We start from the raw sequence: 27,357 nt of genomic DNA, 5'->3' as shown, positions 1-27,357 counted from the left end.
GAGTCATATTTGCACACACACCTACAGCATTCCCAGTGAAGGAGCAGAGCTGTGGAGTCACTCTGTAAGGTCACTCTCTTTGAGTGGCAAACTACTTAACAAGCAGCGAGGTAAGAGAAGCTTCCCTTTGCAGAAACGGGACTGGCAGCCCACCTGAGCAGGGCCCTCTGGAGCAGCACTGGCGTAGCCTCCCAGCCCAGCTTTAGCAACCACTTCTCAGAGCTCCAACCCCAGCAACTCACTCGGACAAGCTAACTTTTCAGGGGAATGTGAGAGAACAGCACATACATGTTACAGAGCAACGTGAGATGATTTACTCTTTACTTTGACAGCGTTTGAACTGTATTGATGTTAACAAAATAATAACATGGTCTACATGCATTTCTGTACCTTGGTTTCCTCACCTTCACAGAGCATTCCTTGGACCCAGCCAAGATCCTGCAGATCACAGATCCTCTGCGTGCTTCAGACCAGCTCCCTTTGACTGTGGCTGCTCTTACCGTTAACCATCCCCAATAAAAGCAAGTTCTTCTCTTCCTACCCCCGCACTTCCTGTGTATCTTTTTTTTCTTACCCAACCCAGACTTTTACATTAAAGGTTAGCATAAACTCCTCAGTTTTCCTGTTCTGCATTTGATAAATTACCATCTTTCAAACTCATCCTCTGCCGAGATATTTCAATGTATCTTGTTGTTTTATAGGTTTCTGCAATCCACTGCCACAGTATCTCACATTTAATAGAAAACACCGAGTTCCGATAAGTTACCATTGCACCTGGTCTAAGAGGGAAACATACCACTTACTAGCAAATTGTGGGATCCATCACTCAGTAGTTTCTAAATAGTATCAAACTTTTTCTATTGCACATAAAGTGATCCACAAACTGACAAACACATATACCATTAGCTACTGTACTATTTTCAAAGAGATTTTAAACCAACAAATACAACCAGCAGAACGGTAGCACCCATAACAAACTACAAGTCTCACAGGGCAAAAGGTACGAAAAAGCTTGATTGCATCATCTCTTATGCTGAAGTATCCACAAAAAGATAGAAAGGCCACAGAAGATATTTAGATAGCTAAAGATTTCTTCAGGCAAGCTAAACATGATGTTAATCTCGTTAGACCTGTTGGATCTAAAGAAAGAGCTAATAAAAGGACTAGTCTCTTCATTATATGAGCTAATGGAAAGATGAACAACAGTTTTGCTTTCCTGAAGACCTCTGTTACTGAAACATAAAAAAGCAGACTTACAAAAGCAGCTGAGTAAAAAAGCAAAAATATTTCTATATTTTACTGCACACTCATCAAAATCAGTATCTACCCTCTACAATAAAGCTACACTTAGTAAAAAAGCAAGCCCCAATAGTAACATACTGTGAAGTGAAAATCTGACCTAATTCATAAAAAGAGTAAATCACTGAAGTCAAACAGTTTACATCAAAGTGGAACTAGTGCAAATAGATCATGAGAGGGCAGATGGCTCCTATTTTTCCCAGATGAATATTTTTTGTTTGTGACTACGTGCCATCTCTGCAGCCTTCTGAATGCTGAAACTTTAAGACAATTGTTCTTTGCCAAAAAATATAATTGGCTGCTCTTCTTGTGCAAGCCATACACTTCACATTTTCAAAGATGTATTTGTCAGGATCTTAATTATTTCAAACCTGTAAGACTGATGTTAAGGCATTTTAACAGTTCACATATGTGCTCCTCAGCAGTAAAAGCTGACATCTTTCAGCAGTATCCTAGTGGATAATGATTCCCTCATCTATGTAATACCCCAAACAGTTAAACGACAGTGGACTTCTAGAAAAACTCCTGATACACAGTCTATGGTCTCTGCAAGCATCCATAGCATTTACATCGCATACTGAATTGTACATTTAAAAACTTCTAGATATATTACACTTGCCCAACCTGAATGTATCATGTAAAAATGTACTAGTAATATCCAAAGAAAACAAATAAACACAGCGTTATTTGATTCTGTTGGCATTTTACATCCTGAATGTAAAACTAGCTTTGCTTTACGGTTCTGGGCCTTTTTGGTTGGCATGGTACAACACACCAATAAACAGTGCTCTGCTTCAGTACCCCATTTAAAAGATGCTCTTCCTTTATCTCTAAGCCATACCTGCAATCATACAAATACTTTTGATACATAATCTTATAGCAAGCCCTTAAGAAATTGTTTTTGCCCAAACTACATTTCTGTAGCAGATTGCACAAGAGCCCAGCTGTGCATCTCCAGAACCATTAAAACCTGCGATCCCCGGGTTAGATGATTAAACCCTTGTGATTAAGCCCTAGATGACCCTTTTTGGGTCACTGCAAGTCTCCATCCGCCCGCGGCGGCAGCCCCAGGAGGAGCCGCCCGCCCTGCAGCCAGGCCTGCACGAAGGCCTGGGGGACGGCCTCCCCCGGGGCGGGCCGCGGCGCTCCCGGAACCAGGCGCGCGGGGCGCTGTTTCCGGCCGGCCGGAAGGGCGAGGGGAAGGAAGGAGAGGGGGGCGGCTTTGAGCGTGACACCGGCGGCCGGGCGCGTTAGCGGGAGGGAGGCGGAGAGGCGAGCGGTGGCAGCGCGGCGGGCTTGGCGCCTGGGCCGCTACCCGGGGCCGAGCGGCGCATCCCTCCGCTTCCAGCCCTCCCCCCCGCGCAGGAGGATGAATCTGGAGAGGTTGAGGAAGCGGGTGCGGCAGTACATCGACCAGGTGAGGGGCAGGGGCGGCGGCGGGAGGGCGACCGCTGTTGCGCGCACCACGCACCATCTCCCCCTCCCCCCCCCCAGCCGGCGCCCGGTCTCCCCCTGCCCCAGGCCGCCGCCTGCCTCGCTGCCTTGGGAGGGAAACGACCGCAGGGGACGGGGAGGGCTCCGCCGGGGCCCTGCGGGAGAGGGGCCGCTGTCCCGCTGCCCGTCCCTGAGGCAAAGCCCCTCTCGGCCTTGCTGCTGCCGGGAGGGCGGGGTGGGGGGAAGGTGGCCGTCTCCGTAGCTGGGCAGAGCCTGTGGGATTTCAGTTTTAAATAATGCCCTGTTTCCTCTCGGGAAGGAAGGCGCGTTGGCGGGGGGGGGGGGGCGCGGAAACGCTGCCTGTGCAGTTTGCGTTTGGGGCTGGTGCGCGGGGTGGCTTGTGGCCTTTTGGCGAGGGGACTGGGCCACTGCTGCAGGTTTTCCCCCTCCTCTCGAGCATGCGTGGTGTGGTGGAGGAAGGCGCTGTCTACAGGATCCCTCCCTCACTTATCGGCTGTACAAGTTGGACTATGTTTCGCTAAGGTTTATCAATGCCCACCATTCTAACCTAGAAGAAAGGCAGGCATGTTTTCTTTTGTTGATGAATTCTGCGGTTACAGTGCAACGGTAGTTTGCAGGGCAAACTTACCACCCAGAAAAAAGAGGGGGGAGGAAAAATGTGTTAATTAATTAGATTAAGTATAATATGAAACAGTACTGCTATGTTCTAGTTCACAGACTTTGTACTGGCTTCACCACTGAAAGAAACCTGTCTTTTGTGTTAGCACAAATACTTGTATGTATTGCCAGCAAATCTGCCTAGGAGGTTGATTGGGGAGCTAAATTAATTTGGTCGATTTCATTGTTCTGTTTTGCTGGGCTCATTTTGGTTAACCTGGTTCACCAAGCTACTTTGCCTCATAGCTGTATAGACCATTGTGCCCTTCTGAGGAAGGGGCAGCAGGAGGGAGGTGGGATTTCTTCTTTGAGGAATACAGTCAGTTGTATTGTAGAACTGCTGACAAAAGTTGTATAATTGTGTGTAGACCTGAATTACGCCCTTCTTGCATGGTGCTGAGAGAGTTATTTATTATTTATAATAATATAATAAATAACAGAGACTGTTTATTTGTCTGGGGGGTTTTTTGGATTTTTTTTGGGGGGGGGGGAGTACAGTTTGAAACCCAACTGTCTTCTTGGCAGGGTTGCTGAGCATTCATAATCCCCACCAAGAGGGGAACGTGGAACACAGAATACACAGGATAAGAGGGACTACTTTGTTCATGAACGATAGTGCTCTGTGATGACTAGAAAACATACCATCAATGTCTGTTTCAGAAGAGTGCAAAACCTCTTCTCCAAAGTCATGATTCAGTTTTTGTTTAAGATTATAGACAAACTCCCTAACTATAATGTTGTGGAAAAAGAGCAAGAGTGATCAGGGCTTTTCTAGTGTTGCAAGTCCTTGCAACAATAAGCTATCTGTTAAATAAAATGCTCAGCAGAACCTGGGAAACATACTGTGTGTGGTACCATAGGGAAGGACAAATGAAAGAGTAGTAGCCTCCACTGATCTTTTCAGAGAGTAACCCCAGCCAACTTCATGAGGTTTTTCCTGGCTCTGAAATCTGACAGTAAGCTTACCTGCCTAAATTAGTGGGACATATCTGCAAACCATGTTTCCATCCATTCTCCAATTGCCCCCAGTCATCGCTGCTTCACCCCATCCTCCTGAACAGTGGACCTGACAGCAGGAGTATGTATCAAGAGTAAGGAGGAATTCCTTCTTGGTCCCTATGGGGACTATGGATTATGTGAAGTTAAAGCATCTTGACTGGAGAATGAAAATTTCTTGATCTTAGATGGTGCTGTTAGAACTTGCTGCAGCAACTTAGGTTCTTTTTGATGTACTACTCTTTCTTTTAAAATGCAATTATTCTGTCATAATTATGTAGCACATACCTTTTGGTCAATGATATCCGCTTTTTATTGAAAATAAACAACCTAACCTCAAATGACTTGAACTTTTGCTGGCATTGCAGAGGTTACAGGACTGGGCCTTTTAAACTGTTTGGTCTTTTGAATTTATGAAGAACTCAGATGTGAATTGCCATTCATCAGGGAAGACATATATAATAAAACATTAAGTGAAAATAGCGTGAACTATATTTCAAAATAAGATGGGAAAACTAACCCCAAATACATACTAATTCTTTATAGCATTCTTTTACAGCAACAGTATCAAAGTGCCCTATTTTGGGCAGACAAAGTAGCTTCACTGTCTCATGGTAAGTAATTGCTTTTAACGTATTTTTTTAATGGAGCTGAAACATCTTTCTGTTACTGTCGTTCTGTGGGGTTTTTTGTTTTGTTTTGTTTTAAAGCTTTTTCACTATTGTCAAAGCTTTGGTTTTTTGTTTAAATGCCTTTCCATGATCTCTGGAATGCCACCTGTCCAATTAGTGCAGGGCTGACCTTCCTTCCCTTTTGAACTTTGTATTAAAATTACTGTATGGCCCAGCCCATAAAGTGCGTACCTTGAGAGGCAAGGGATGAAAGAGTTGCAGGAGACAAGAGTAGTTCCCTACCAGATTTGCTCTTGGTCTGTGTGATGGATATAACCTAGGTTTGCAGAGTGACTTGGTGTTGTTAGCCTGTTTCTGCCTACAACCGTGGTCCATCCACAGCTCTTAAAATGATTTCAATGGCTTGATCCCACAAAAACTGTGATTACTAATAATGTAAGACAATACTAAGCTCTGCTTCTGGAACACTTAGACTTCTGCAGCTTGAAGTTATAATGTTTTCACTTTCACTATTGTTAGGTTTCCACAGATTTTCTTTCTAGAGAAACAGTTATGGGATGTTGGGTTTTTTTCCCTGCCCTGAGTATGTCCAAGGGCAGGATAACTACAACTGTTGTATACTGTTTTCATCTACATTCCTCCTGTCTTCCCTCTGTCTCATGATGCACCTGCTAGTATGAGATTCTTTATGTTCACTGTCCAGTGTGTTAGCTGATGTATTTATAGTTAAAATCTGACTTTTTAATCTCTGACAATTTTTTTTAAGCTTTCACTTAATAGGAGACTAGAACAGGGAAGATCAGTGCTTACTTTCTGGTGAAACAAAAGTAAATATTCTGCATGAAAGTGTTTAAACATACAGTATAAATTAATGGTTTATAATGTGCTCTTAATTTTTTTAAGAGGAACCTCAAGATATCTATTGGTTGGCCCAGTGTCTTTACCTAACAGCTCAGTATCATAGGGCAGCACATGCCCTTCGATCGCGGAAACTGGATAAGGTAAGTCATTTCAGACAAAGACTTACTGCTGTCCTTCCATTTCTTAAACTCTGTTGCTAACCACAGTGACTTCTTCAACATCAGAGATTAAGGTCTTAGGGAAGACTGATTACAAAACCTGCATAATGCAGTTTATTTAAAGCAAATATAGCTACATATTCACTTGGCCAGAATGAAACTGTTGGTCCCAGGTAGAGTCACAGAGAAGAGAAGGGGTCCAAGTATGGAACTGCAGCAGGCCGACAGGTATGGGGTGGTGGGGGCATCACTTAAGGTGTAGGTTTTTTAGTTGTCCTTCAACTCAGCTAATGAGAGGTGAAGGCAAGAGTGAAGAAAGTGTCCTCTGAATAGAGAGTTTAATAGTAAAGAGTGTTACAGGCTGGATTGTGTGATCCTTAGTTATTTTGGTAAGGAAAGCCTTTTTCACATGAAAGGGATGGACTAAAACGTACAACTGATAAGGGAAAGAACAGATGGGAGTATAGCAGTGTAAGTGAACAACATTGTATCTCTTAATAACTAACATCATATATATGAAACTTCTCTTTTAGTTGTATGAAGCATGTCGATACCTTGCAGCTAGATGTCATGTGAGTACGTGTTTTAGTGTCTACTGGAAACACACCAAACTAGATAAAAGATACACATCCCAGAAGACTAGGTACCTAAGAGGTGATGTAGATGTCTGAGGCTCTACATTCATTGGAATAACAGGTTTAAATTTTGTGATGGTTGACTTCATCCTTTAGCCTTCAGTATGGTTGCTGGTACCACCATGGTACTATTCTGGAGAACTTCAATTGACATCTTACCAGGAAACAGAGTACTCCTCTGTAGTATTTTGTGGGAAAAGAATGTGAATGTATTTTTTTTCTCTCATATCTGCATATTTACATTTTTAATTGGTTGTTTGTGGTCCATCCAGAGGTCATGTGCTTTATATCTAAATATAGTTAGTAGCTTTATCCTTCTGTATAAAATGTGATATATAAATAAAAAAATGTAGTGCTTTCACAGACAAATAGAATTGAGTGGTAGATTGAGTCAAGTAGTGTGTAAAATAGAATGTGTTCATTTTAGAATAATTTTATGAATTTTGTTAAAACCTATACTAATTATTTTAGAGGCATATCTAATTCCATGTTTGCATAATGCTGATAATAGATTTCTTTGTTGGTGTTAATTTAGTAAATTTTAGTTGTGAAATAGCTGATTATGATGGTAAATAGATGTATACACAAATAGGAATTTGCATGAATGAAAATACTGCTGTTAGGCACTAGTTGCTATAATCCTTGCCTTTGATTTATGACACTATATTTATTGGTGCTTTATGTACAGATGTTTCAACCCCCAACCTTGTTTTTTACATGCACGTGTTTGTGGCTAGTATGCTGCAAAAGAACATCAACAGGCCCTGGATATTCTTGACATGGAAGAACCAATCAATAAAAGACTTTTTGAAAAGTACTTGAAGGATGAAAGTGGGTTGAAAGACTCTGCCACAGACTGGGAGATGTCACAATCCTCTGTAAGTGACAATTTCTAGACAGATGTTTTTATAACTGGGAAGAAATATTTGTGATGTCGGAAAGTGATTTTGGGAGTTATTTGAATTTGAAACTCTGTACATGTTTAAACTTTCTTCTTTGGATAACGTGAATTTCAGAAATGCAGTCAGATGTTAGTCTGCCTGAACAAAAATAATTTGGCTTGGAAATATGAAGAGCGCTTTGCAACAACTTCCCATAAACCATTTATAGAGGCTTTGCATGATGTTCTTGATCTAGCATTGTTTTTTAGAATGCTAGGTCTTTGCTGTAATTGAGTTTCTTTCAATTGGGCTGCAGGTCCTGAGATCATAAAGTAACCTTTCCTCCCCATCAAACAGTTTAATGAGAGATTTCCTTAATTGCTCAAGTGGTGTTTTGAGTGGGACATTGCTTGATCACACTTGAAAATTATATGGGACTAAGGTGAAATTTTTGAAGCTCAGTGGAAAAATTCTCTCTCTGTATGGGCACGTGGTTGTGAGTGATCATTGCCATGTTTAGGCTGAGCCATATGAACTGATTGTGTGAAGAGTCTTTGCTTGCCAAGTTGTCAGATGAAGTTCACTTGTTGCAGTTGCAGTGAAGGTGACTGACAAACAGAATTTTCCCTGTAGAAGTGGGATAGCAAAATGCACTAAATCATCAATGTGAACTTATTTTCTGATGCTGGTATTAATAGGCTTAAGACAGAAGTTGATTAGACTGAGTTATCGCAGTACACCTTAATAGGTATATTTAAGGTGGCACTGCTAGCAAATAAAGTAGTACTCAGCTTTTGTCTGTTCATTCTTGCTCCTTCATTGTCTTCTCCCTATTCCATGGTGTGCTGGTCCAAGTGTCTGTCTGGCTGGTCATTGAGCTAACTGGGAAACTATTTTGACTGAAAAATAACCTAGCCAAAAAATTCAACTTCATCAGTTCCAATCTTCAGAAATGCTTGTAATAACATAGCTCACTAACGCAAGGAGGATGGATTTCGTATGCCAAAGCAGGGAACTGCTGAAGTTGGCACTGCTACAAGAAATTTTTAATCAAAATTCTGTCTTCAAGTGTAGCTTCAAAAGCAAGTAAATTACTGAGGCTGTTTGTGTGGATACTTCTTCCAGAGTAAGAGTGACTGGTAATAGCATTATTGCTTTTCCAGCCTGTAGGGTATATTAGTTGTTAATGCAGCTATGCTCTTTCTAGTACATGCACTCCTGAGTGAGAGTTAGCCTGTTAAAATATGTTGTTCCGCTTGAATTAGTTGAGTCCATTGGTTTGATCTTTTTCCTCTCTGTTGAGGTATTTCTTGTCTTACATGAAATGTGTTTTGATTAAAATCTAGAGGGTAAAACCACAATTCTGTTATTCATGGATTTTTATTGTGAAATGGTATTTATATTTATTAGTCTTCTTACTATTTAACAGCTTGCTTTAAATGCTGTTAGGATGGAGCTCATCTGATTTCATTTAAGATTTTTAAAAATTAGATTCCAATGCCGTGCTGTCTTTAGCAGTCAAAAGAGAAGTGCATTGCCCTTTGGAAGTGCCAGTTTCCCTCTGCCTATGAAGGTTTAAATAGTTAAGTAGTTTAGAACTCTGTATCAGAAAGTTGGGTGCCTAAAGTGGGAAAGATAAATTCTGTTCTTCCTTCTACTTATTTCTAGCATGTTTGGCAGTAAATAACCTGAGGGGGTATTCACTTGATTTTTAAGTTATTAGAAAAAATATTTTATTTCAAGACAGCACTAGAAAATCAGGTTTCATCATACATGAAATGCTTTTTTACTTTTCAGGGAGCCCATTTGATTTGTGCTCAAAACCAAATTACAAACATTGATTCAGTCTTTGACCTCCAGCCCTGCTTTTCCACCAGATCAAGAGCTCTATATGCCTTTTGCGAGGGAAGATCTATGATGCTTTGGATAATAGAACCCTAGCAACATACAGCTACAAAGAGGCCTTGAAGCTTGATGTTTACTGCTTTGAAGCATTTGATCTTTTAACATCGCACCATATGCTGACAGCACAAGAAGGTCTGGCAAGCAGTGTTTGCTCCTCTAATACAAGTAACATTTAGCTGCTTTCTCCTTTTCTGCCTTTTTCTGGGTAAAAATTAAAGCAATACCACAAGTAACAGACTTCAAAATGTTATGCAAGAATAGGTTGCACCCAGGTATCAGTGAAGTACTAGGTGATGGTTATATTAAAAGGGTAAAAGTAAATTTATGAAATGAGTGAAAGTTATAAATCTGCTTGAATCTATGTTGAAACTTTAGATTTTAATCTTGCAATGCTAAGAGTTAAAAGAATTCAATCATTAATTTCTATAATTAATAGTATTCTATGTTTTAGTGTATTTGTACAGCTATCTTCCTTGGGTTTTGGGATGAGCTTCACAACACTTTTTGCATGTCTAAGTTCTATAAATGTTTGATCTTACCATTTCTTCTCTAATATGACTATTTCAAATTATTTTTTTTATTCACACAGAAAAAGAACTTCTTGAATCTCTACCTCTTAGTAAACAATGTACAGAAGAAGAACAAGAATTGCTGCACTTTTTATTTGAGAATAAGTTGAAAAAGGTAAAAACAAACCGACTACAAAGCTGAAGAGCTGCATGGATGTCTTGACTTTAGATGTAAATTTTCTATGATTCCATTTATTCTGAACTTTGGAAAAAACAGAAAGACCTTACAGTTTGGGTTATTTTAAAATTTACGATGTAGTAGGTGTCACTTTATAGGTGGTAGAGTAAAAGCTTCCTGTAAATTCATTTTCTGGAGTTTTATAGTTTTGGCTGGTGGCAACTTGAAATTGATTTTTTTGCAGCTTTATTTTGTGAGAAACTTATAGGTGGGAAAAGGGGAACAGAGAACATTATTATTAATGGGGATAAAATGTCAGTTACCTGGCAATAATGGGCTATAACAAGATTATTCCAAAAATCTTTTTCTGAAGGTAATGTGATAGCATTGAAAGCCAACTGTGTCACTCAAGCATTCATTTCTAGAGCCTGCACTTCAACTATTGACAGTCATGTATTTTTTCTTTACCAAATATGTGGTTTATGGGTTTCCTGTTTAAAAGTAAGAATTTTAAGAAGCTTACTGCAGTTACAGTCTCTTAGAACTGAAAATAAATACTAATATTTGTATCTTCTCATTTTAAGTTGGGTTCACTTGTTTTGAGTGTTTATTTTTTGTTTTTCAGTATAATAAACCTAGTGAAACAGTGATTCCTGAATCTGTAGATGGTCTCCAGGAAAATCTGGATGTAGTAGTATCCTTAGCTGAAAGGCATTATTATAACTGTGACTTCAAAATGTGCTACAAGCTTACTTCGGTGTAAGTATGCAAAGCAACTTAGAGGTTCATTGGCTGGTTTTTTTGTTCTTGTACCACGTAGAATAAAAATTATGTCTGGACTTATGAATTTCATTGCTCAGTGCATTGACATGCATAATAAGTTGATACCCAAAGCAGAACTCCTTTTAATCAACACTATGCTGCACATCTGTCCATCCTCTTCCTTCCTCTGCTCCCTTCAGTTTGCTATGTTTTCTACCTACATGTGATTTGGCCTGCAGAATGAATAGGTTTGGATTTGTTGGCTGTTTAGGTAGTATGATTGCCCTGACTTGCAAAGTGTGATTCCCATGGCTGTGGAGCCGTTTTGTGCTGCCATGATATACCCCTCCCTTCCTCCCGCTTTTTTTTTTTTTTGAAAACTGTATTTTTGTGTGTGTACTGCATAGTCTCAAAATACTGTAGCTTAAAATAGACATTTCAGTTTTATTGTTTGTAATGCAACTTTTTCTTAGCTCAAGGAAGCCATCACCATGTAGAATATTCCTTGGAGCCCAATACAGGCAAGAGTTTGGGAATGCTGTAGAGAATACTCACTGCTGGTGAAAATGTAAATATCTGAGTAAAATCATGATCCCATTGGAGTAAATGACTCCACTGAGGTCAATAAAATTATACTATCACATCTTTTATCTGAAGTTTCTTAATTGCCACACCTTCTGTAGCAGAAATTGGCAGAAGTGTATGTCTCTTCTGAGAAGGAGAATGCTGCAGATTCCAGAATTTGGAAATGGGAGTCTTAGAAGTCCAGATAACTTCAAATTTTTAGGCTTCCTTCAAGAGAGCGTTTTGTATACTTTATTTTCTTCTGGCATTTCAAATACTTAGTTTATACTTTCAAATAGTTCAGAGCTTTAACTGTCTCAAAGCGCATCTCTTTTCAGAGAATGGAATTGTAACATTGTACTTCTGATTTAAGAGTTTCTGCTAACAGATTTCAAGAAATCTTTCCCCCCCCCCCCTCAGCTTATCAAATGCCAATCCTTATGGAATGGGCAATTGCCTATAAGCCATGTCCTGCATGCAGCTTGTTGTCTGTGAGACTTTATTCCATTTCTAGCAGCCACAGGAAATAAAAATTTTAAATTCAACTAAGTATGTTTCCTGTGGTGTACTGCTGAGTGTCGGAGATCTTGTTCCCCTAAGCTCAGAAAGTTGAGGACTACTGTTTTAAAGTTACTGTTAAGCCTATGGAGCTTATGAGTCAGATGAATAGAAATATTGCTTGCTGTCTGCTGGTTCATATTCCGTTTTTCTGATTGTATATTCAGCCTGCCAGAATTTTGTTATCCTTGTCTGTTAAGCTAAATTAAATAATATAAATATTTAATGTAATATTTAGTATCAGTATTGTTCTCTTCACAGCATAAAAGCTAGTTCTAAGAATAGTTTTCTTTTGGTCACAAATGGTTGTCTTAAAGTGGTAATTAACGTGAATGTTACATAGTATAAAAGCAGCTTGTTCCTAACACATTGAAGGTTTTGAAACGTGTATTGCATATTCTTCTTACTTTTAGAGTGATGGAAAAAGATCCTTTCCATGCAAACTGTTTACCTGTGCATATAGGGACGCTTGTGGAGCTAAATAAAGCAAATGGTAAGAAACGTAACATTTGATAAGAATCACAAGATTGTTTTTTTAAATGATGTGCATATAGGGGGGGTTGCTTGGTATTTTTAATTCTTATTTCAGTTTTTTTAAAAAAAAAAAAAAGAAAGGAAGGACCATCACTCCAAAAATTTGATCCAAAAACCTACAGATATTTTTCTTCTACCTGTTGTTACAAGAGGACAATGGGAAAGAAGGGAGTCTTTGAAAGGGAGCTTCAGAACCAGCAAAAAAAGTAGTTGTACAAGTGATCTTTACTATTATGAATGTGAGAGCTGCTGTCTTTTAAGCAGGGTGCTGTGTAGTCAGAAAGGTAGTGAGCTACACTGTTTCATTTCTGTTGTTTGAGCTCTGTTTTAAGGTGATCTTCCTAGAGAATCTAGATGTGCTTTTTACCCTTAACAACAGAAGAAAATATATTCATTTAAATTAGAAGGAAGTCTTCAGCAGTGTGTATGCTCAGATGGATGGACTTCTTCCATAACAGACAATTTTCTGGGCTCTCTCTCCTTTCATTTGCTATTGTGAGGATCTCTTCCTAGTTCAAATATGTTTATACACATGAAGTACCTTTGCTGAAATAGCAAGAATAGCTGACTTTGATCTGGGATGGCTTTTTCTCACTCAGACTGTATATAAACATCCAGATCAAGTCAATAGCATAGATGTCTTTAAAACCAATTGGAAAATAGAATCAAGGAGCTAATAAGTTTTGCAGTCTGTCAAAAGATGGTATATTATCTGTAAACAAATAGGTCATTAGATGTACTAGTACTTTCTTATAAGTCTGCCATGAGAACCATTTTGTAGATCGTTATCTTATAAACAGATTTGCATATCTGATTTTCCTGAAACCAAGAACTGATGCAAAGGACTCCAGGACAAAATTCATCAATCTAAGAACAACATAACCCAGTGAAATAGAAATCTTATGCACTTTGAAAGTGTTTCTTTTGAAATTGTGTAGGCATTAGAATAACTAACCTGGATTTGATTACTTCTATTTCTCATTAGAATCAGTATAGATTTTTCAAGAAAACCCCTCATTATTCTAATAATTCTAATTATTTAGAATAATTAAACTATTTTGTCCAATTTTCAGCATACTGAAGCACAGGACTTTTTTTTTTAAATTAATCTAGCCAATGTGTTATATTTTTTTAGATGTAGGAAGCTGAACTTTGGCCTTCTCAAAACCTTTACAAGATGCATTCAGGTGTAATACTACAGATGTTTATTTTAATGGCTGTTAATGACCTCCTAAGCTGTTGCATTGTTATTAGAGTGGGCTGTGTAGCTGCTTGTTTGTGTGCTCTCGATATGTAACTTTTTCAGTTAACTGGAAATTTGAATCTATTTCCAGGCAGTTAGAAACATCAAAGCTAAAGAGAAAATGTCTTTGTGCATTAGTACCCCTAGATGTTCTGCATGTTTCACGTGGAAAGTTAAAGGGCTTGAAACATCTTAATGTGTTAGCATGTTTTAATTTTCTTTTTTCTTCCTCTATCCAGAGCTTTTCTATCTATCTCATAAACTGGTGGACTTGTACCCAAATAATCCTGTAAGTTTTTCCAAGTCGTCTTTAGCAGGTAGTTCTTTCTCAGTGACTGCAAATAGAAGTTGTAATGTAATAGTCAATTTGTGTATCCAGAATTCAAAATCTGTTTCTGGATGGAGCTAACAAAAATAGTTTACATCTTTTATTTTCCCTACACTGCAACTTTCTTATATTAGGGTTCTTTTAAAATAAAGTACCTGTAAAATTTATTCAGTGTAAGGAATTTGCTGCCAATAAAAACTTAAAAGATACCAGTGATTGCCTCTCTGGGCAGTCTGTTCCCATGTTTGATCACCTTCATGGTGAAAATTGTCTTGTTTTTATTCAGTCTGAATTTCCCATGGTGCAACTTATGCCTCTCATCCTGTTACTGGGCACCTCTGAAGTGTCTGTCTCAGTCTTCTCTATTCCCTACCATTGGATGGTTGAAGACTGCAATAAGATTTGCTCTTAGCCTTCTGTTCTTGAGATTGAACAAACTCAGTTAATGGCATACATATTTCTAATGCATGCCAGCAGGTTCAGCTTATCTGTAAGATTACAATAAAATTATTTTAAAAGCTGAAAGTGATTTTAGTGAAAATGTTCATAACTTCTGCATCACCTGTTCCTCTGTCACATCACTTGTGTTTTTGTTTTACTAAAATTAGTGTAATATGGCTAACACTATTCTATTTTGAACTTAATGTGTAGGTGTCATGGTTTGCAGTAGGATGCTACTATCTCATGGTTGGCCACAAAAATGAACATGCCAGAAGATACCTCAGGTAAAACTGTTCTCTGGTTTCAGTTAGTGAATCTGTTGCACTTGCTAAATAAATATTTAATGTTCACAGTTTTTCTTAGGCTCATACAGTATACAGAAACCTAGGTCAACTATTTGCTTCTAAAGTATTTAATTTATATCTTCCTTTGGTATGGCAATAAGACCAATAAGAAAGTTGAGACCTTCTCCATGTTTTAAAAATACAGACTTAATCTGGAACCTCTTCATGCAGTCACCTTCCTGTTATGGGTGGATATAGTGACTGCATTCACTCATGGTGCCAAGCTAATTACAGTTAAGTAATCAAGCCTCAGACGTTAACTTAAGGACACATAGGTATTCTATCAGGTTCAGATTTCATATCTCGAAGGCAAGAGTTAGATAGAAAGTCCTGCTATTTGGCTGCTTTCTTTGCCTGGGTAGGCTTGGACTTGTAGGCTGTTTGTTCTGAAGTAGGGCATTTGTTTTGGTGCTCTAAGCCTAAAATAAGAAGCTTTAAACCAATTTGTAAGGCTCACGTTTTTTCCTTGGAACCCGTTGTAGATTGACAATACATGCAGAGATGAATTAATAATTTAGATTATTTAAATTTCTGGCACAGTAAAATTCTACATGGAGTTGTCCTGAGTGACTTAGGTCACTCTAGGTGGTTTGGGTGGTGAAATAAAATACCTTTAATAAATCTTCAAACTACCTGGAAGGGTCTATAAACATGTTGGAAAACTTGACTAGCACTTAGTGATCTTGGCAAAAAGGAAAATGGGTCTGAAAAATAGAATGATAAAAAGATGCCTGTATTACTTGGGGAAGAATGGTAGAGTATACAACGGCAAGGCTAGGGATAGCTGTGGGCTAGGCACCAGTTTGTTAGAAAACGATCTGGAGGTGCTGTGGATAAAAACACAAGTCCCCTATATCAGTGTTCTGGGCTCACAAGACCATATGCTAAAGTCTCAGATGATTCCTAAAATATCATGATGCAAATCCTAGGAAGAGGCTATGTGAAATGTGACCTGGAAAGTAAAGATGTCAGAACGTCTCGCTGGCTGAACAGGTTAGAGGGGAGAGCTGGACATTACAGTGTGTAAGGAAAGCATCGTCCTGGTTGCTGCAGAAGGAAGCAAACTATTTCAGACTATATCTAAGTGCTGACCTGCTCCTGCAGATCTTGCAAAAGGGCTTTCCGCAGCTCAGCACCAATTGGGAAAATAACATTTGGGATAGAATATCACCCATCTTGTGTAAGAATAAAAAAGCTCTGTTATAATGTGTAACTATTGACAAGTCAAAGTGAGTAGAGAGCTCAAGAAAGATGTGAGATATTTGAACTGAATTCAAGAGAAGGCAGTAAACACGCATTCTGGGAAACTTGACCTATAAGGAAAGTTTTCGATGTAATTGTAACTGTCTACACTGTAGGGTGGGAAGATGCAAATGTTCAAATGTGTAAAGTTCTATGCCAGGAGACAGAGGTCAAACTGTTTCCCATGATCTTGACAAGAAATAATGAGTTTCACTGTGATAAACAAGGTTTAGATTAGATGTTAGGAAAAACCGAAGTGGTAGTAAAGATAGTTAAGCAGTGGAATAGATTACTTATGGAAGATGTGGGATCTCCATGAAAGAGGCTTTTAAGAAAAGGTTGGACACATCTGTCATGAAGCTTTTAGTTAGGAGTGCTTCTGTCTTGAGATTTAGGAAAGAATCTACGTAAGTTTGTGATGTTCCTGTCAACTCCATTTTTTTTCTGTGGAAACTCTAGGTTGCAGTCTTATGTCATCTCAGACTTCAGTGAAGTTTTGTATGTGATGCAAGGCAAATGTCTGAAATGCAACAAATAAATACTCTTGCCTTCACTAAAGCTAGTACAGTCACATGGCAAAGTTTCTACGCACAGTTCAACATGAGTTCATATTTTGGAATTTTCATATGCTGCTTGTGATGTTTACATTTGCTTGAATTATTTATTTTTAAATGTATAGCTAGAACTTTGTAATGTGTTATAGGTCGCTACTACTTCTATACCTTGCTCAATTCACCTATTATATCATTGCTTATATTCGGTGTTATCAAATAATTTCTGACCTCCATGAACAGCAACAGGAGTTGCACAGTAACTTCTTGAAAATGTCAAATATTAAGTGTTAAATAGTTTGGCAGTGAAATTTTAAAATGAATTTAGCTTACACTGATCATTACAGAAGATATATTAATAGATGCTTAACTACATGGCATAACATTGCTGTGTAAGTAGACAGTTGAAGTGGATGAAATTAAATTTCAGTATTTATTGTATTGATCTGCTCTTGCTTTTAGTAAAGCTACTACACTTGAGAGAACTTATGGACCTGCATGGATAGCATACGGACATTCATTTGCAGTTGAGAGTGAACATGACCAAGCAATGGCTGCATACTTCACAGCTGCACAACTCATGAAAGGGTATGTCAAAAACCTCCAACTCAGAAAAGTTAAAAGTAATACATAAATAGTTAACCTATATCTCTTTAAAGAATTTGCAGCAATTATCTGATCAGAGAACAAGAGAGGAGAGAACAAAGTACAGCTTCATGATCTGTTGACTTTATTATTTTGATACTTGGTTATTGTTGTGACATGAATAATAAGTACATGCTCTTTTTTGTAGGTGCCATTTGCCAATGCTCTATATTGGGCTGGAATATGGTTTGACCAACAACTCAAAGTTAGCTGAAAGGTTTTTCAGCCAAGCTTTAAGCATTGCACCTGAGGATCCTTTTGTCATGCATGAAGTTGGAGTGGTTGCATTTCAAAATGGAGAGTAAGTTTGCAAAATGAGACTAAATTAAATTTTTAGCATGGATTTTTTTCCAAAATGTAATGTATCAAAATATCTACTAAAGTACTTATTTTGAGCTGTAGAATGCAAAGTTTCTTTTGGTTCTAGTTTAGATAGTGTTCACCCTAAACCCTTGCTTTTTAAATCATTCTTGGTTGTTAAAGATTAAATGAGGAAAGAATTAATGCTTGGAGAACATGCAGAGATAACTTTATCTTGTGTGTGCGCCCACCATTGGGTAGTTGCATGCCTTGAAATGGGGTTGGTCAGCACACGCTATAAAATTTTGTACAGCAATGTATTTTATCAAGTTAGGAAATTCCAAATTTATTCTTAAAGAACATAAATATAAGAACTGCTTAGCGAATGTTCTTGAGCTGCTTCTGTTTTCTTAACTTGGTCTTGTCAGCTCTTAGGATCACATGGCCAAGTGTGCAAAATATTGTAAATTTGAATTACTGTTTTTACAGATAACTTCATTTATGACCAAATAATGTCAAAGAATTGTTCCTTGTAATACAGTTTTTCTCATATTGCTAATGAAAACTTGCTAATTTGCTTTTTCTCCCTGCCCAATATTTAGCTGGAAAACTGCAGAAAAATGGTTTCTTGATGCACTGGAAAAAATCAAAGCTATTGGAAATGAGGTATTTTTCCTGTTAACGTCCATGATCATCAATTTGTAAAACACTAGCAAATTCTGTAATGTTTTGTGAGAAAACATGTTGCATATACTTGAAGATACAAACAATTTAATATAAATTTGACTTTAGAACTTTGCCAATCTACTTGCAATTGAGTGTGTTAGTATTTTAGATGAGAGTCATCACCCATTGCTTTTTGCCTTTCCATAGCACTGAGGAGACACTTCTATATAAAATTTAAAAAATAGTAAGTGTAATCCAGGTCTGATATTCAGTCTTGGGTCTTAGTAGATCAATGGCTTTTGGCTTGGCGGTGGAACTGGGCATGTGTGAAGATGGTTCCTGCCACCTTAAGTGTTAGCCGTTTTCTTGAATGACTTCCATTTTATTTTGAACATAATCCTGCAGGTGTGGATTGTAGTCCATCTACCAGATGGAGCCACTGTGTGAGAATGGGCCGAGGGATAATTAATTGTGAATTTGAATGGATTTAGATATGAGAGGCTTTGAAGTGAGTTGTCAATTTGGTGACTCTTGTCGGTTTGCTCTGTAGCAAAAACTAACTGCCTGAAAATAATCACTGACAAGAATTTTGACAACAAATGTGCTTGTGACTTGGGTTCTTCTGTGAATCAAAGTTCAAGCATTATGACCCTGATTCCCCAAACACTTGAACATACGAACTTTTTTGTGTGTTCACACAACCTGCAAATTCGTAATGCATCAATTTCAAAGGATTTTTCTAATTTCAGTAAAAAATATTTAAGGATTTTGGTGGCTTACATATAATCTTGTGTGTGCCTCATAAATTAGGTAATTTATTTAGAACAGACAAAGTTAGACTATGGAGGAGAGATGCAGTGTAAAAAGACCCTCAGTAGTTGTGGTTATTCCATAAAGATCTAATTTTGAGGTCTTCAGTACTCCTAAACTGAGAGACTTTAAATGTGACTTTTAGTTAAGTAGAAAACAAATTTTGTTTGTTTTGTATCCATGTTTAGTATCCACTGACCCTTTAAAGAGATTTAGTTGATTTTTGGGGGAATGGAAGAGTTGGAAAACTTAGTTATTGAAAAATTCTACTGAGTTAATGTTTTGAACTTAAGTATGTATTTAGAAAGGAATTGAAAATGTTTATGATGATTTTCTTGGTTATGAATGAATTGTCCTGTTCATTTGTATGGCTCTTGAAAAGTAATCAAACAAGTAATTCCTACAATCTGGGAAGCTGAAGTTATTTGAATTACTGTGCTATTTTGCAGGTAACAGTTGATAAGTGGGAACCTTTATTGAACAACTTGGGACATGTCTGCAGAAAACTCAAGTAAGCAGAGAGTGATAGAGCTACATTTATCTAGAATACTACACAAATGTGTTTTCTCTAGGCCTACTTGTTTACATTAAGGTACTACTTATTTACATTAAGTACCATATAAGAGCAATGTAGAAGCACCTTATAAGAACAAAATCCTCTAAATCAGCTTGTGAATATTAACACATGAATCATTCCTTATCTTCTTTTTCACATGGAGGTTAAGAAAAGGCTTTTGCAATATGTACTTTAACTATCGATTCTTATTTGATAGAAACTTTGTCGTAGGCTTGCAGATCCTTGGAAGGATCTCACTCCTAACTGGCTACCATCCAAATCCTGACATCCTTGCCCATGTCCAGTGATTTAAGCATAAAGGTGGTTTTGTGCTGGTTAGTTGCTTGGATCAGTGCTTCTGTTTTTACTCGAGTAAAATTTTCACTGACCTTAACACAGCAATAAAACATTACTTTATTGGTTTTGCAGACAAAATTATTTTGCATCTCATTCATATTTCCATTTTAGGAAAAGAAAAAGATGCACTGCAAAATACATATGCAAGTTTTAACATTGGGAAATATTTTCTTAATTACTTTAATCTGTTTTTAACCAGTATTGTCTCTAGTTTAATCAGTACCATATCTTTTTTTTTTTTTTTAAATGGCATGGTTTTAATTGGCCAAATGATGTGTACTGTAATTTCTGTTTCAAAGCTGCTAATGAGAAAGTGATTATGGTAGATATAAGATGTGCTTCTGCTCTGGCTTTGGAAGTAATTGCTTTGTGCTAGATTGCCAATTAGTCTTCATTTTCAGTAGGAAATAGGATGTATAATAGTTGCCTGTTCTGCCAAGATCAAACGAAAGGCGCTGCTTCTGGAATCTATTCATTAGTATAATTGCAGGGTTGGGTTTTTTTCGAAATCCTTTTTTCAGTTAATTCCTTCTGTCTTTTTTTAATTTCTTGCAATAAGTTAGTAACTGCTTGCATGACATTTAGGACAGCTTACACTATGTTATTCAAGTTGAAATGCATTAGGTTGGCTTTCCAAACAACATTATAAACTATCTTTCATAATGAAGAAAATCAAGTAGAGAATTTAGGCAGTCGTACATGTGTTTTGGACAACTTTGAATGTCTGTAATATCTGATTTTACTCATATTAATAATATACATTGTTGCTGTTATGAAAACTTGTTGGATGGATGTCCACTCACTAACTTTTACGTGAGTTGAAATTTAAAAGAAGCATGTTAAAATACAATGGTAGTAATTCAACAGTAACATACTATGACTGGAAATAAATGTCAAACCATGTGAAAGCTTTGTGCACTAAGCAAACAGTAGCAGACATTTTCTGCCTTAATTGTTACCTCATGCCATTTAACAGCTTTATATTTTGTTATTTGATGCGTATATTTGATAAAACTATTATCAGTAAAATTTCTTCTGAATGGACAATTAATATTACCTTCATTTTTAATAACATGGTATGATAGTGTTAAATGTGACAATTTAATTTCTCAGAGCAATGCCATAATTCTTGGTTTGTAAAATAAAAAAATACAATAAATCTAAATAAAGAATAATTTTCAATTCAAAGAATGGATGGGTGGTATTTGAAGGAAATTAAGGATATGTTTAAAGTTTTCTTTTCTGATAGAGGCATTAGCAAAATGCATGTGACAAAAATACCAGTGCCTGCAGCACTTAGGGGTTGTAAGATTTCTGCCCAGAGTGTTTTTCTCATTTTAAACAGTGAGTGATTTAGTTCTTATATTTCTCCTTTCCTCCCCTGAGGAGACAAATGAAAGCTACAGAAAGCAAGCTACTGTTACAATGAGGATCATTAAACATCTAAAGCAATTTACCATATCAAATTGTTAAGATCCTCTCCAAATGCGGCCTAGCTGTAGACAGCTGTTGTGCTCCATAAAGGGAACAATGATTTCTCAATTATGTTGAGGAAGAAAATTGTCAATATCCATGACTCTTTTGTGCATTCTTTTATGTCAGAAGTAAGAAGCAATAACTTTGAAGTTCTTCGCTGGATTGTGTGTCAGTATGCTAAGGAAAGTATCAACATAGTACAGTAAAAGCACCTCTCACCCTAAAGGTTACTAATAGATACTCTGTATTTCATCTTAACAGGAAATATGAAGAGGCACTAGAATACCATCGCCAGGCTCTAGTACTGATTCCTCAAAATGCTTCAACTTATTCTGCCATTGGCTACATACATAGTCTAATGGGCAATTTTGAAAGTGCAATTGACTATTTTCATACGGTATGTAACTTGCTTAAGTTAAAAAGGTGCTGGCCACAGATCCTATGTTTACTGTTACATGCTGTTTTCCTTTTAGAAAAAAGAACCAACAGTTTATCCAGCCCAAATTAGTGTTTACTTTATCTTGCAAACTTTTTGAAAGTTTTTTCAAGTTTTCTGTTGTTTACAAAGTGGTCATTTTTAAAACTTAGTAGTTGGGTCATTCTTTGTTATTAATTGAATTTCATAATTGTTGCATAAGTTTCATATATATAAACTTCACATAAAGCTGAAATTGTATTTTATTTCATGTCTTGTGAATGAGTCTCTGCCTGGATACATGTCCTTTTTTAGTTTTGTTCTTGTGCTTTATCTTCTTCAGCCAGTTCAAATGACAATATTATTTTGGTTGCACAAGAATTAGCTTTTACAGCGAAGGCTATGCTCTGATAATGTTTTCAAGTAAAAAATAACACAAAAACTCAGAACCATATTGGACTTATTCATATATGAATGTCTTATCTGCTGCTGAATATTTCTACTACTTTTTTGGTAGGCCCTTGGTCTAAGGAGGGATGACACATTTTCAGTCACAATGCTTGGACATTGCATAGAAATGTATATTGGCGATTCTGAAGCTTACATTGGTAAGTCTGTCACTTGTGCTGCCTCTTAAAGTCATCAAATCCTTTGAGAGGAGTCTTATTCTGGCATCAGGAAAAAATATTGTCTGCCATTATCTAGTCAACTTACAAAGCAGAGGGGTTTTTTGTTTTTGTTTTGGGGGTCTTTTTGAGACAAGATAAATGAGTTGGAATTGATCAGTGTGGAAAAAAGTGATTGGAAATGACTGCTGATTTTGGAAGCATCATGGCAGTGAATAATTTACCAGTGTAAAGAAAGCAAGCATTCTGTCTTTCCGAGGAGGTGATCATTTCTTTATATAAAAGATTGTGGCAGCTTAGAAAACAAAGGGGATCGGGGGAAAAGTGAAGTAGAAGTCCAAAGTAAAAAAAAATCAGAGGAATTGATTTCAGCTAGCATATTTGTAGAAAGGTATAGGCAAGGTCTATTATGAAAATTCATAATAACAAAACTGTGCCCTATGGAGACCGTTGGGATAAATCCTTCTGCATCCAAAAATAGAGCTTTACAAATGGTAAAATAAGTGCTTTGTTACATTATGTTACCACAGTTTGAAATATTTGTATTCTATGAAACAGTTTTCTCACAGAAAACTTCATTGCAATATATTTGTGCTTCATTGGACTTACTAGCTTACCTGTAATGAATGTTGAGCAGTTAACGCCCTTTCAAGTATGTTAACGAGGTTGAAGCCATTAAGTCATCTATGTGCTCTATTGCTTTTCCAGCAGACTTTTCTGCACAATTGAAGCAGATGTTTCTTCTCAATATTGTTTTGCTCTTTATATAGTCAGTTAACACATGTGGAAGAACCATGCAACTGTGTGATACATGCTGATGCACATTATACTATATATAACTTAAAAGAACAAAAAAGCCTGTTTAGGATTTGGAAAGAGAATTGGCGATTATGAATTTCTTAACCTAGGTCTTCCAATAAGACTTTGAATCTGAATTGTACTTAGTAATTTTATTTTTTTTATTTTTTAAGCAACGTATAGGCTGCTAGATAGTGCAGGACCATCTCTTTTAGACTTAGGTCATTAAGCAGTGACAGCTTCATGTTGGTCTGGAAACCTAGAACCGTAAAGTTTACTCAGTGATAGTGTTTTGAGATGCACATTTTAAAGTGTTCACTTGGAATAAACTAATGGTTTGTCTGTTTCCTTAGGAACAGAGATCAAAGACAAATTAAGATGTTACGATTTTGATGTACACACAATGAAGACATTAAAGAACATTATTTCGCCTCCCTGGGATTTCAGAGAATTTGATATAGAAAGGCAAACTCTGGATGAAAGTGGCATAGTAACATTAGAAACATCACATCAAAGGAAAAGTACAGATACTAGTCGTCCACTGGAAGAGACCTTTGAGATTGAAATGAATGAAAGTGATATGATGCTAGAAACATCAATGTCGGACCATAGTACATGACTGTAAATGCTGGTAGAGGGCTAATTTTGTCTAGGTGTGTTATCCTTGTTTTAGTGTTTTTGTTACGATGTTATACTTTCCGGAATTTGCTATTTTTATATGAATTCAAACTACTTCTCTGTACTTAACACCGGAGAAACAATGCTTGCCTTAAGGATGATAAAAATATACATAAGACTATTTCCAATCTTATTATTTCTATAAAATTAACCATACAAAATGAAATAAATAAGTTCACATAACATTTTTTTTTAATTGTTTACTTATCCCTGTGACTGCCATCAGTAAGACTGTGGAGGTTTGAAAGTAATACTTAAAGTGGAATTGTTTACAATGTTGTTAAGTTGAGTAGCTGGGATCTAATATATTGTGGCTTCTGAGTTTTCATCCTGTCTGTGAGGAATGCTTTGTAGTAAATAGACCAAAAACTCCATGAAGTTCAATGCTTATTACTCCTTAAAGGAATACATATTTATAAAGTAATTCCGATGACTTTCATCAGTTGACTCTAATTTGGCATATGTTAAATTAACGACAAAGCATGTTAGTTTGTTGTACGTTGTCCTAATTATTAACTCCAGTTCTTCACCATTATTCTATGTTGTATTACTGAAAGATAACTGAAGAACTGTTTTTGGTAAGTTGACTAGACAACAAATGTGAATGGCCTAAGTATTAAGATAAATCAATGTTTCCTGGAATTAGTGACATCTGATCTATTTTTTCAGAAGTTAGCGTAATAATAAACTTGCAAGCTACAGCCTACCCCTTCTGTAGGGGCTGCAGTCATTCTCTTTGCACATAGTTGTTTTGTCAAGGCAAAGGATTAACTGAATAATATCCATATACAGTTTTTACAAGTCTCTAAACTGTGGTATTTTAAAGTGTTATTTGTTCTCTGAAAATGATGAAGCAAAGCTTGTGTCTCTTAAGCAGAAGCAGTGATTTGTTCATCCACTAAATAGAACAGGGCTGTTCTGTTCTCCTGCTTAGCATGAATGTTGACCATATTTTGCATAAACTTCTCCCTTCCCTTCTTGCCTGTTCCATGTGTCTCACTGTGAGGGGCTAAAATTAAAAAGTTAATGCTACAAGCTGTCATAATGTTTTCTTCTGTGGCTTCCAGCTAAGTTCTGACATTTAATGTTTAGAATAGATTTCCTGAAGTTTAGCAGTCCAGACCTGAGTGTGAAATATTTCAGTTCTCAATAACCAGCAATTTTTCTGTGCACAGAGATTTTCATCAAAAATGAAAGTGGCTAATTCATGTAAGATGTATTTTTGATACTTTTAAAACAAGATTTACATATTCTGTTATCTTGTAATAATTTTCATCCACTTTATGGGAGCAAGGTATAAAAGAAATCTGACACATACACATAAGTATTTGCTATACTTTTTTTTTTTGGGTGCTTTGCATAAACAAGAGCAGATGGGGGAATGAATGATGAATCCAAGTACCTATATTGAATTCTTGCTGTCATGCTCTCCCTACAGCACATCTTTCTTTGCTAACAGTCCTCTTAGTGCAGGCTTTAAGACAGGCAATGCTGAGCTTACTTCTAATTTTGTTAATGATCGAATATTGAATCACTGGCTGTTACTGTGATCTTTTCTGGATTTTTTTTTTTAATGCATATGGCTCTGCATGAACTGGACTATAAGCTACCTCTTATCATCCAATTACATCTGTCTATGGTTGCTGGAGCCCCTTTCATTCCTTCATTTATCTTAGCACCCCTGTTAGCTGATGAGAGTCACTAGCTAGTGACTCAAATACTGATTTTCTTTACTTTACTTGCTAGCTCCTGTTGCTCTACTCAGCCAGACCATTGGCTGTGCCTGGTTACATCTTTGTTCTTCAGCTCTTTTTACTGGTGTGTGTCTCATGAATCCTCATCTGAGTCAGGCAGACTTCGTTGCATCAATGCAGGCTGCATACGTGGTTTGAATCCAGGATGGTGGCTGCTTTCCTCATGTCCCTGCATTACTGAACATGATTTTAAGTTCTATATACACTTATATTTTAAAATTCAAAGGTATGGGGTGAGGAAGAGTTAAAGAGATAATTTGTGTTTTGGCCAAAGTTCCACAACCTCTCACAATTGATACTCGAATGAAATCTAGCAGGGCCCACGAGATCCCCTTGTTTTCCTATGAATGCCATCATAGCACTGCAGAGAAGCCTGGTTCTGTCCTGGGGCAGCAAGACTTGTTCTGTGGCTCCCTAGAGGGAGTTTAACATACCAGAGATAGAGTTCTGTGTTATGAATCAAAGTATTTGTGTCCAGCACAGAATTCAATATTAATTCCATATTTCCTTAGCCATTAAAAAGTAATGAAAATGGTTTACTTTCTAGTTCAAAAACACTTCACCCAAAATTGCAGGATCCCCTGAAAAAGAAGGGATATGGCCTACACTCCTCCGGAGTCTAAATAAAAAGGTCTTTATTCACACAGGGTATGGGGGAAGAGAATTGTTCAGGAACTGTCTGCGTGTTCTGGCCAGCGTCCAGTCTGTTTCCTTCAATGTGGCTGGATAAAAAGATCATAAAGAGCTTTCTTTTGTTTTGGTATCTGATAGTTCAGATGGCTTTTGATGTGCAAGGTAAACTGGAAGATTTTCCTGGGCACATCAGAATATTCTGGCCAACTAAGACTCTGTAAGTGTGCCTCAACAGCTGTTTTATTGAACAAGTTTCATCCTTTACAGGATCTCTCAGTAGGGCTTTTTTTTTGTCTTCCGTGCTTATATATGCTGAATGATTGTAACCAAGATCATGTTGTTAATAAAGAGATAGCAAAGGCTTACTGCTGCATGCAGAGCAGCCTGAAAACTATCACAAGCAGATCCTCAGGCAAAGAACTGAACTGCCTTTTTTTCTCTAGAAGATTCTCTATTTTTTTAATACTAATTTGGGTAAGTAGTTTTCTAATAAGGTGCTGTGACAAACAATTTCCATATGCAAGTTGCCTAAAAAGCCTCTAGCAAATTAGGCCTTTTGTCTTATGTGAGGCATGGATGCAAGTCCCATGTTGTTTACTTGTTCCTATAGTGCTATTATCATTGACAAAAAAAATTAAAACACTAGTAAGATTTTATGTTTCTTGTGCTCTCCAGTCATGATTCGATGATACATTGGCTTTGATGGCAACACTGCTCTAGAATATTCACACCCTGCCCATAAGAATCTACTTTTCGCTGTGCCACTATCTCAGCTGTGATAGTTCAAGTGTTTGTGTGGTTATGTTATGAATCAAATCAGGGAACTTGATCTAGCATTTAAAAATTTTCTCTCAGTTCAGAGAGAACTCGGTTCTCAGGTTCAAAGATAGCAAACCACTGTTCTAGCATC

The 27,357-nt window shown here is 37.2% G+C and overlaps 2 protein-coding genes across 3 annotated transcripts in view; one reads left to right on the top strand and one right to left on the bottom strand.

The window, feature by feature from the left end:
• RASA3 (RAS p21 protein activator 3) overlaps nucleotides 1-498 on the bottom strand; it is a 185,479-nt gene extending 184,981 nt beyond the window's left edge. The window contains exon 1 of the mRNA XM_026096948.2: nucleotides 405-498. The gene's annotated coding sequence lies outside the window, so the exon portion shown is untranslated. The remainder of the gene's footprint in view (nucleotides 1-404) is intronic.
• Nucleotides 499-2,488: 1,990 nt separating this feature from the next.
• CDC16 (cell division cycle 16) lies at nucleotides 2,489-25,377 on the top strand. Of its 2 annotated transcripts, none has more exons than XM_026096964.2 (18): nucleotides 2,489-2,716; nucleotides 4,967-5,021; nucleotides 5,943-6,040; nucleotides 6,592-6,630; nucleotides 7,431-7,571; nucleotides 9,452-9,611; nucleotides 10,069-10,163; nucleotides 10,792-10,925; nucleotides 12,464-12,543; nucleotides 14,067-14,116; nucleotides 14,807-14,880; nucleotides 17,196-17,321; nucleotides 17,527-17,679; nucleotides 18,281-18,344; nucleotides 19,604-19,665; nucleotides 21,805-21,940; nucleotides 22,476-22,566; nucleotides 23,736-25,377. In XM_026096964.2, the coding sequence occupies exons 1-18, from the start codon at nucleotides 2,669-2,671 to the stop codon at nucleotides 23,999-24,001; spliced, it is 1,872 nt and encodes a 623-aa protein (XP_025952749.1). In that variant the 5' UTR covers nucleotides 2,489-2,668; the 3' UTR covers nucleotides 24,002-25,377. The 2 variants fall into 2 exon arrangements, with proteins under 2 accessions (XP_025952749.1, XP_025952750.1); XM_026096965.2 differs by having other exon boundaries at nucleotides 4,954-5,021; nucleotides 5,945-6,040.
• The last annotated feature ends 1,980 nt before the right edge of the window (nucleotides 25,378-27,357 follow it).

Source organism: Dromaius novaehollandiae, chromosome 1 (genome assembly GCF_036370855.1).
Source record: "Dromaius novaehollandiae isolate bDroNov1 chromosome 1, bDroNov1.hap1, whole genome shotgun sequence".
NCBI classification, from domain to species: domain Eukaryota; kingdom Metazoa; phylum Chordata; class Aves; order Casuariiformes; family Dromaiidae; genus Dromaius; species Dromaius novaehollandiae.
Note: the sequence above shows the minus strand (reverse complement) of the source record. Positions and strands in the feature narration are given on the sequence as shown.